Source organism: Pseudophryne corroboree, chromosome 5 (genome assembly GCF_028390025.1).
Source record: "Pseudophryne corroboree isolate aPseCor3 chromosome 5, aPseCor3.hap2, whole genome shotgun sequence".
Taxonomy (NCBI): Eukaryota; Metazoa; Chordata; class Amphibia; order Anura; family Myobatrachidae; genus Pseudophryne; species Pseudophryne corroboree.
The window spans coordinates 669,241,336-669,253,047 of NC_086448.1; the positions used below are offsets into that span (position 1 = coordinate 669,241,336).

The window sequence follows — 11,712 nt, forward strand, 5'->3', positions numbered from 1 at the left end:
TAACTAGAAGCATCAAGTCCAGAGAGCATTTGTTCAAAATCGCAATCTATTTGCGGCAGAAGGATGGGTTGAATCGACCTATCGTTGGACTGTTTCGAACCCTGAATCCTCTCAGGATTTTCTTAGAGCGGTGGTAATCGCTTAAAGAGATAGCATGGTAGTTAAAATTAGTGATGAGCGGATTCGGTTTTACTCGGTTCTCAAAGCGGCATCTTATTGGCTATCCAAAACACGTGACATCCGTGAGCCAATAAGATGCCGTTTTGAGAACCGAGTAAAACCGAATCCGCTCATCACTAGTTAAAATCTATTTCTTTTTTCTTAAGTCTCAGTAAATAATGAAATACAGGTTGAGTATCCCATATCCAAATATTCCAAAATACGGAATATTCCGAAATACGGACTTTTTTGAGTGAGAGTGAGATAGTGAAACCTTTGTTTTTTAATGGCTCAATGTACACAAACTTTGTTTAATATACAAAGTTATTAAAAATATTGTATTAAATGACCTTCAGGCTGTGTGTATAAGGTGTATATGAAATATAAATGAATTGTGTGAATGTAGACACACCTTGTTTAATGCACAAAGTTATAAAAAATATTGGCTAAAATGACCTTCAGGCTGTGTGTATAAGGTGTATATGTAACATAAATGCATTCTGTGCTTAGACTTAGGTCCCATCACCATGATATCTCATTATGGTATGCAATTATTCCAAAATACGGAAAAATCCAATATCCAAAATACCTCTGGTCCCAAGCATTTTGGATAAGGGATACTCAACCTGTATACAATCTGGAGTAATAGCCTCAATAATCAAAATACCGGTAATTGATCCTTACATAGAATTAATTCAGCTTCTGATTCTGAGAAACGCAAAACTTCAAATTGTGGTAGATTATATGGATTAAAAAAATCCTGTTCACCTGTATCAGGTTGCGACATTCTCAGTGCAGGAAATGCTAATCCAGCCATTCACGTAAATATAGAATAATATCTAGCTAAACAAATAGATGTCACAAAATGGAATAGTACTAATCGTGTCGAAAAAGTTCCACAGCTAAATCACCAAATAATCATGCAAAGCAACTCAATTTAGTAAGGAACTTAAACAGTCATCCAATATCCGTAATGGTTATAAAGCTAACAGCATATGACTGACAACATGCAAGGTGTAAAACTGGTGGTATATAGCAATGCTGATGACATGTGGCAATGCAGATAGTATGGTAAACAGTCACTGACCGACATCAGAAGTAGTATAAAGTTACTGTCATATCAGCGCCGAAGTCATCTGCCTGCGCCTGACCATACCGGGGTTCCAGCGGCCGGGCCGCGGCTCATGTGTTTCTGTATAGGGTTTATAAGGTAAGATGTTTGTATTGTACTTTTTCTATGTCCTGATGAAAACCATTTTTGATTGAAATGTTGATTATAAGCACAATTGGAGTCTTGCTTTATTGCCGTGAGTGCCACACTGCCGATCGTTATATGCATGTCATTCCGTGGGGGCACCAGGCTTCTATTCATCTGATTCACGGGAGTACCGGACCATCTGCTATGTGTGTGTGTGTGTATGTATATATATATATATATATATATATATATACACACAAACAAATATAGAAAACCACAGCACTCGCCACCCCAGAAGCGGGGTGCAGTGTCTGCACTCACCACTCATAGGGTGGGGTGCATGCAGCCCATGGCCACCTACCCAAATACATACAAATAGAGAATTCAGCACTCACCATAGCAAGCTCACTTGTCCTCACAACATCAATAAATAAATTATGGGGGTTTAGTTAGTGAATTGGCCAATGCATGGGGTTAATCTTTGGTTAACTCTTATTAACCATGGTCACAGGCCTTTTCATGCACCCCTGTGTAATCTCAATTGTTCTAAACCTGTGTCAGCTGCTCCTTAGTAATTTACCGGCTGTGTCAGGTGACTAGTATGCCTTTAAAAGCCACTAGATATGTGGCAGGCATACATTAAACTTAGTGGGCATATTTGCAGTTATATTATGTGATACAGTTGCCAGTTTTTAATTCTTAAGGCTTTGTGATAGTGTAGGACCTGCATGTAGGTGGGGTACCGTGGAGCGGTATGCAAGCTTCCGTGCATTGGCCAATTCACTAACTAAACCCCCATCATTTATTTATTGATGTTGTGAGGACAAGTGAGCTTGCTATGGTGAGTGCTGAATTGTCTATTTGTATGTATTTGGGTAGGTGGCCATGGGCTGCATGCACCCCACCCTATGAGTGGTGAGTGCAGACACTGCACCCCGCTTCTGGGGTGGCGAGTGCTGTGGTTTTCTATATTTGTTTGTATATTATGGGGTTAATCTTTGGTTAACTCTTATTAACCATGGTCACAGGCCTTTTCATGCACCCCTGTGTAATCTCAATTGTTCTAAACCTGTGTCAGCTGCTCCTTAGTAATTTACCGGCTGTGTCAGGTGACTAGTATGCCTTTAAAAGCCACTAGATATGTGGCAGGCATACATTAAACTTAGTGGGCATATTTGCAGTTATATTATGTGATACAGTTGCCAGGTTTTAATTCTTAAGGCTTTGTGATAGTGTAGGACCTGCATGTAGGTGGGGTACCGTGGAGCGGTATGCAGGCTTCCGTGCATTGGCCAATTCACTAACTAAACCCCCATCATTTATTTATTGATGTTGTGAGGACAAGTGAGCTTGCTATGGTGAGTGCTGAATTCTCTATTTGTGTATATATATATATATATATATATATATATATATATATAGGTTGAGTATCCCTTATCCAAAATGCTTGGGACCAGAGGTATTTTGGATATCTGATTTTTCCGTATTTTGGAATAATTGCATACCATAATGAGATATCATGGTGATGGGACCTAAATCTAAGCACAGAATGCATTTATGTTTCATATACACCTTATACACACAGCCTGAAGGTAATTTTAGACAATATTTTTTATAACTTTGTGCATTAAACAAAGTTTGTGTACATTCACACAATTCATTTATGTTTCATATACACCTTATACTCACAGCCTAAAGGTCATTTAATACAATATTTTTAATAACTTTGTGTATTAAACAAAGTTTGTGTACATTGAGCCATCAAAAAACAAAGGTTTCACTATCTCACTCTCACACAAAAAAAATCCGTATTTCGGAATATTACGTATTTCGGAATATTTGGATATGGGATACTCAACCTGTATATGCATTTCCACATACGGTACAGTTACTATACCTGACAACATTCACATTGACAAAGACTGGAGACAGAAACAGTTTAAGCCGGCCATGGCTCCTCAATCCACCGAAAATGCTGTTGGTTCCATCTATCCCAACCCCTACATTGGGAAGCTATGTCCATTATGACACCTAAATTTGGAATTGTCCTGCACAGACTGTATATAATCAGACCAGTCTTCAATCACTTATGTTTATGTGGACCCATTACCAGAAGCATATTAATAAATGGCCAATTCCCAGTGTAGCAGGTATAAGGGGGGCCTGCTGGACGGTAGCCTGTTCTGGGTGCACGCTGCATAGTGCAGGGACTCCCTTGACCCATAAACATTTGTGCACCGCATTCTCTACACCCATTATAGATACCCCACTGCCCACCACATATGCCCAGTGGGAGAAGCCATAGTAGACTAAACCAATACTTGCCCCATTAATTCCCTGGAGACATCATTAATCAATCAGGTATATTGTTACTTCATTTATTGAAATGTATTTATAAAACTTCATTTTTATTTAAATAGAAACTAAAATTCCAAATTATTACATATCATATGAAGGTTCTTTTTGGAAATACCATGACTTATTTTCTTATATAGTTTAATCTGCTGTGATATTTGTGTTTACAGTCTGACAGTCAGAAATCAGGAAGAAGAGAGAACAAGAAGGTCTTCCAATGAAATTCGAGGTGAAGGCATACCAAACTGTGAAGAAAGGTAAGTGACCGCTTTCTGTATAGAGTGGCCCGATATTAGCGAAAATAAAAGTGCCAATTTCCCCACTAATCACAAGTCGGGTTCTAAATTATTTATCAATTATTATGTAAACTAATGCAAGTTTGGGATGTTAGTAATTCAACAATTTACCCCTATGTCAAATGTGTCCCCCCCCCTCACACACACACACGATTTTAGTATGACCAGCTAAAGCCAGATTAAGAGGGGAAGGGGGGGGGGGGGGGGGGGTTAGGGGCAGAGGGGCCCCTGGCCAGGGCACTCTGGTGTCACTGGCTCTTGTGCAGCAGCGGAAGGAAGAACCTGGCAGCCAGAATGTGAGCAGGAGAGTGTGCAATGCATTGTAGAGCAGGAGAGTGTGCAAGTCAGAGACACTGGAGTCACTAGGTTTCATGAGCTGCGTATGGAGCTTCCTAACAGAGGAGAGAAATGAGGGGGGCGGCTGTAAGTGACCCAGGGTTTCCAGCTTCTCCCTCCTTCCCCCAAACACAGCAGATTAGACTGATGTGTCTGGGACCTGTGTAACCTGTTATCTGATGAGAGCATTTGGGCCTGGAGAGAGAGAGAGACACACACACACAGAGTCCTCCTGAGTCCTGTCCCAGTGTGTAAGTAGTACAGAGTCTGCTGCTATTCTTCCATGTGACAATATAGATGATATTTTTTATTTTTCTATGTGTATTTTAAGGTTATGCTGTCTTATAACATGTGGCACATGTGAGGCAATATTAAACTATTAGTTTACATTTTATATACGCTATTGGTTTAAATTTAATATACACAATCTAATATTCAAGTGACACCCATATAAGTACCAAACAGGTGTCATATTTCGTGTTATCTAGATGGGTAGAGTTAATTAAATATTGTCACAATAGCAATATTTTTACAATAGCAAATTTTTATGTTATCTTCTCCAACATTAGTCCAACGCCTACTCTTGAAGATGTCAACTCTTGGGGTCAGTCATTTGACAAGCTTATGAATACTCCTGCGGGGAGGAATGCCTTCCGGGAATTTCTCAGGACAGAATTTAGCGAGGAGAACATGCTCTTCTGGATGGCTTGTGAAGATCTGAAAACGGAAGCCAACAAAAATGTCATAGAGGAAAAAGCCCGGCTAATATATGAGGACTACATTTCCATTTTGTCTCCAAAAGAGGTATGTATATACCCATCCACTTTTGGTTCCTGAATTCCTTTTCAGGAATTGATGCTGATTGTAGCAGATGACATTGTATTGTATGACTTTTATTCAGTCTTATAAACATGTTAAAGTTTTAGATCTCTTTTAAATCATATAGAATTAAAATGTTGAAACAGTCCCATGGCATAATAACTGCAATCCCAGAGTTGTGGGTCTGGGCATACGTGTTACTTAACAAATTAACAGAAATGAAGCAAAAATAAATCAAACTTCACATACGGCTGACAGCCTTCTATAATAAAATCTTCTGAATCATGTTTAGACTAATGAGTGTGAGAACCATGTGGTGGATTTTATATTCAAATCATTTAACAAGAAATTATGTAGGTGTTCTATTTCCCTATAGACCATTACTTGTGATGAGGGCATATGTAGCAGCCATTATCAAGGACTGTACTATACAAAAGGAGCATAGGTAAACCTCCAAAATGATAAGATTTGCTGATAACATATAATAAAGGTGAACTCCTCTTAAATAGCCACATTGCTCCAGTAACTTTTCTCCTCTATAGCAGTAAAACTGCAAGGGTACCATGGGGTTCAGCTTACATACTGTAGCTGCTGCTACTGATAACAGGCACATCTTCTTCAGGAGAAGTTGGAAAGCAAAGAGTACTGGGTCATGAAGAGAACTTTGATGGCCAGTGGTGGATTTCCCACTAGGCACACCAGCCTGATGAAGCCAGATAATCCTTTTTTGTTTGTTTTGTTTTGTCATTATGACTTATTTTGTTAATATAACTGATGGGTGTAGGACAATGGGCAGCAAATTGTGGTCCAGGAGGTGGTAGTGAAGTGAGGTTTTGGCTGCTTTGGCGGTCTCGAGGCATCCGGACTGGACCCAAAATGAAGTGGACAGTGATGGGATGACGGCCAATAATGTGCTTAGGGATGGCCTGACCCCTAAATGCTCCCCTGTTGATGGCAGCTATATGCATTTATAGAACAAACAGAAAAAGAGGTTTGGCACTGCGCTAACAGAATACTATTCTTGCTTTACTATATATGCTGCTCAGGAAAGGGATGCGGAATCACTACCTAATACCGCTATTCAAGGTTGGAATACAAATGGATTTTATTCCCAGCGCAAGATTAGTAAAGATAAAAGACACGTAGCTAATAAAAATAATTTCTTTATTCTAAAACAAATTTCATAAATATGAATGTTTTTGTAATCATTAATATAGATATAAAGATCCCTTCAAAGTTGTATATAAAAAGGTTATGTAATTGGAACTATATGTTCAAAATGAGAGTTAATTTTAAGAACATTTTATAAAGGAAATCCTCTATATTTCGCTATGGTAAAGTGCCATACAGCGAGAAAAAGGATATACGGTATGAAATTGAATAATAAAAACACCTATTACCGGTAAACAAAACAGACAAACTACATAAAACACATAAAACATAAATGTAGCTGGATGCCCACACGTTCAGCAATCAGTTCTAAAAAGGGCTGTCTATGTAGATTGTTACTTATATCATCTGGATGTGGAGAAAGTGCATTTAAATTACTGTCTGTTTGACACCTTGATCTCTCCAATATGCTTCAGGACTTATTTCTGAAAGGAGAACTTCCGACATGTGCATAAAAGTACACGTGTGGCTCAGTCTTATCGTAATATGCACTGTCAGGTGTCACTGGAAAGTTTTTATGCCATGTAATATTGGTTTAAAAGATTTGAGTGTACCTCCGTCTTCACTGTCTTCCAAATCCTTAGTTGCTTAGATAGATATCCCGGATGAGTCGTCCCCCTAAGGCAGGTGAGTCTGGAGTCCGCCGGCGGAGATCCAGCAACAGCCGTTCTTCAGCGCTGAACGGCACTGTGCGGGATCGATTTGATCTGTAATTGATTACAGATCAAATCGATCCCGCACAGTGCCGTTCAGCGCTGAAGAACGGCTGTTGCTGGATCTCCGCCGGCGGACTCCAGACTCACCTGCCTTAGGGGGACGACTCATCCGGGATATCTATCTAAGCAACTAAGGATTTGGAAGACAGTGAAGACGGAGGTACACTCAAATCTTTTAAACCAATATTACATGGCATAAAAACTTTCCAGTGACACCTGACAGTGCATATTACGATAAGACTGAGCCACACGTGTACTTTTATGCACATGTCGGAAGTTCTCCTTTCAGAAATAAGTCCTGAAGCATATTGGAGAGATCAAGGTGTCAAACAGACAGTAATTTAAATGCACTTTCTCCACATCCAGATGATATAAGTAACAATCTACATAGACAGCCCTTTTTAGAACTGATTGCTGAACGTGTGGGCATCCAGCTACATTTATGTTTTATGTGTTTTATGTAGTTTGTCTGTTTTGTTTACCGGTAATAGGTGTTTTTATTATTCAATTTCATACCGTATATCCTTTTTCTCGCTGTATGGCACTTTACCATAGCGAAATATAGAGGATTTCCTTTATAAAATGTTCTTAAAATTAACTCTCATTTTGAACATATAGTTCCAATTACATAACCTTTTTATATACAACTTTGAAGGGATCTTTATATCTATATTAATGATTACAAAAACATTCATATTTATGAAATTTGTTTTAGAATAAAGAAATTATTTTTATTAGCTACGTGTCTTTTATCTTTACTAATCTTGCGCTGGGAATAAAATCCATTTGTATTCCAGCTATATGCATTTAAAGCTAAAATAATTTTGACCGTCCTTCTACAAAGCCAACATAGAGAGTACACACAATTTGTATGTAGTTGGTTGGTGCTCTTTTTATGGAATCCGTGGCTCCAGGACTATGCAACAGCAATGCTGACCACTGTGTAAATGTGTTGGTCATAAGCAAATCCATACTATAACACCACTTGTATCATCTTGTACCCGTGTACTATAATATGCTGATGTCCTCTCTGTACTGATCTCTATATTGCTCTGTAACATCATACAGAAGGTGAGAAAAGTTGTTCCATGATCTGGAAATCTCTAGTATGGGTGGGTACACACTAGGACGACTGGCAATCCGGCTGATAGTCGGGCCAAAATCCCTTCGGCCCAGTCCATGCCCAATTGTCCATACGCATCTAGAAGATTTAATGAACCACTGTTCTGTCCTTCATTGATATGCACCAGGTCGTATGCGATATCTTCAGATCGGCCATGCCGCAGGGCCGACCAGAAGATCTTGTATGCAAGCCGCAGGAGCTCACAATCGCGAGTACACACTGAACAATGTAGAAAATTTGTTGTGTTGATACAGCAAATCATCCCAACATCCTGCTAGTGTGTAGCCACCCATACTCTACTGTGGGGAATAGTATTTATTTTCCAAGAGTAGCCGTGCATTCTCTGCTGTTGTGTTCAGCCAATAAAGGAAACCATAACCACAGCATAAGTGTGATCAAGAAAGCACTTTTGTCAGGAGTCTAATATTTCATTTAGAATATTAAAACCGAATGCATTTCACCCTATTAAAGATTTACAGTTTATAGCGACTCTACTGTGTGTATCTATCTATCTATCTATCTATATATATATATATATATATATATATATATATATAATAGGAAGACATTTAAGATGATCACCAAGAGAGTTTCCCCAAGGGATTATTCTTAAGGCCTGGCGTGAAAGACAATAATTATACTTGAAACAGTCTGACCTTTCCAGTATTATATTCTCAGACAATATAGGATGGAATCATTAATACGATTTGAGACAAGAACACAAACCTGTCAATCACTACAGCTGCTTATTGTAATTTTTTTGTAAAGAGAAGGTGGCTTATTATAGCACAGCATGCACTGGCATTGCCCTGCACACAGTGTGCGGTATCAGCTAGTGGTCCTCTCTTTCTTCGTGGTACACATGGAAAGGTTGCTGTAACAAAGGATTAACTATCCACCTGTTATTTTCAGGTCAGCCTGGATTCCAGAGTGAGGGAAGTCATCAACAGGAACATGTTGGAACCAACACAACATACGTTTGACGACGCCCAGCTCCAAATTTACACTTTAATGCACAGAGACTCCTACCCACGTTTTATGAACTCGGCAATCTACAAAAACCTTCTTCAGACCTTATCGGAGGACACCACTGAGTCTTAGTTTTGTTTCCGTTTTGTGTTTTTTATCAATTAATATTATTATTTTTATTGTTATTTTTATTTATTTAAAGCAAATGAAAAATGGGTACTACACTTGGCAGGGAGTTTAGAGCTACCACGATACTTACCTGAAACTTCTACTCAGGCATATTTTAATATGGACTACATAACATTATCTCCGGCGGAGCACTCCTCACCGCCATGCCTGTTGAAGCTAGTGTTCCATTTTAGTGTATTTTCCAAGTAAGAAGAAAAAAAAAGTTGGAAATGTTTTTAAATGATATATTAAACATAGTAGTTGTATTTTTACAACAGTAACTAGTATATATTCAAAGACAAGTGTTACCCTGGTGGAAGTGCCTTGATGTGTTTGTCTATTTCCTAGGACTAGGTTGGACTCTTACTCCTTGATGACAATGTTTATGATCTGCAAATCATATTATTTAATAGGGAGGGTACTTCCACTTGTCTTCGGGGATATAATATATGGTTGTGTGTATGTGCGTACATCGGTATGTACACGTGCACACGCTCACCTGCACACACAATAAATAATCAGTTGGCTGATGGAAACTATTTCTGAACAACCTCCAATTTAGCAGATCCAGGGGCATTGAACAAATCTGGCTTTTACCTAAAGGCCAGTGATTCTAATATTAATGTGTGAATGATTTAAATGATTTTGAATAATGAATTGTAATGAGAGACATTAAAGGGACAATGTTAAATATTTACATCCTTTAGAAAAACAAAAGTATGAAACTGTAATAAAGCACAATAGTTTTATCCGAAGAGTTGCATTTGTTTTAAAAAGGATTAGGAAATGAGATTGTGGTATCCTCATCCTTCATATTCCTTTTGTCCTGTGACTGGTAGGCTGGTGAAGTCACCTGATGGCAAAGGTAAGCAACTGTTAAATCCTGACCTCCAGCCATGCGGAGTTATTACTGGGTCACCAGATCAGTCCTCTCAAAGGGGACACATATTAAGTACACATTCTGCTTAAGCCTATACCAGTGGTCCTCACTTTTTTCTGCAGTGACACACTGAAGAGAGACATCCACATAGGGGACATCAAATTTAAAGATCCAAAAATAAATATAAACCTTATTGTACCCAAAGCACACACTCCCTGTGGTTTCTTGCATAACAACATCTCTCTTCCCAACCCCCCTGTTCTCTTTAATAATTGTAATTTATAGGACTCCATTCCTTTTAATCTCCCCTCCTGCTGAGTCCGTGGCTTACCTGCTCCTGTCTCCTCTCCATGACAGCAGTCATGATGCAGAGACGTCTGTACTATTTTGGATGCCTTATCCCAATTCCTCTCTGATGCTGCAGAAAGCGATGGAGTGGATGGGCCTTTGGACAATCCTGTATGGGTATCCAGTGGAGCAGGAGGGAGACCGGGAAGCATACTCTCCTACCTTTGCTCTGCTGATTGGCCGGAGCATGTCCTGTATGTCCTGAACGCCACCATCATTGGGCCTAACTCAGATGTGGTTGGAGTTGTTATCACTACTGCTTCCTTGGAAGTAGCAGTGATAACGCTGTGTATGGTGATGCAGCATGAGGCGTCTATTACAAGCAGACACCTCCTGCTGCAATAGTGATGCAATCTGCGTCCTAGGATGCAGCATTGATCACTCAGACACCATTGACGGCTCTCGGCACCCATGGGGCCACGCAAGCTGCCCGTCGCAGAGGCCAGGAAATCTCTGTTTTACAAAGAAGATCCCTGGCCTCTCGCCACCCCCTAAATGGCAGTGACACGATTCCATTTTCACAAATGGAGGCCGCCGTCACCTCTCCACCCCCATTAGACTATGAATCACTGACAGTCTACTGCCGCTCTGCTTCCTTTGTCGCAGGACCTGTCCGTGCATGCACAGAATGCACACTAAGGTGTCGTGACACTATTTGAGAAGCGCTGGTCTACATCACCAGTTAAAAACAGAGGCAGGAATTAGTGTTACAGCAAAAACACAAAGGTATCACTACTAGTATATACCATTATGCATCTAAGCATTTTATTTATATAGCTAGAAACCTGGGGTATTTTTTAGAGATGAGCGGGTTCGGTTTCTTTGAATCCGAACCCGCACGAACTTCACTTTTTTTTCCACGGGTCCGAGCGACTCGGATCTTCCCGCCTTGCTCGGTTAACCCGAGCGCGCCCGAACGTCATCATGACGCTGTCGGATTCTCGCGAGGCTCGGATTCTATCGCGAGACTCGGATTCTATATAAGGAGCCGCGCGTCGCCGCCATTTTCACTCGTGCATTGAGATTGATAGGGAGAGGACGTGTCTGGCGTCCTCTCCATTAGAATAGAGATAGATAGATTAGATAGAGAGAGATTGTGCAGAGTCGCAGACAGAGTTAGTTTACCACAGTCAGTGACCAGTGCAGTTGCTAGTTAACTTTTATTTAATATAATA

The 11,712-nt window shown here is 39.8% G+C and overlaps 1 protein-coding gene across 2 annotated transcripts in view; it reads left to right on the top strand.

Annotated features, from left to right (window-relative positions):
- Positions 1-10,057, top strand: part of RGS20 (regulator of G protein signaling 20) — a 93,286-nt gene extending 83,229 nt beyond the window's left edge. For both annotated transcript variants that reach the window (XM_063923723.1, XM_063923724.1), the window contains exons 3-5: positions 3,883-3,969; positions 4,914-5,148; positions 9,085-10,057. In XM_063923723.1, coding sequence (XP_063779793.1) covers positions 3,883-3,969; positions 4,914-5,148; positions 9,085-9,273 — 511 coding nt within the window. In that variant the 3' untranslated portion in view covers positions 9,274-10,057. The remainder of the gene's footprint in view (positions 1-3,882; positions 3,970-4,913; positions 5,149-9,084) is intronic.
- The last annotated feature ends 1,655 nt before the right edge of the window (positions 10,058-11,712 follow it).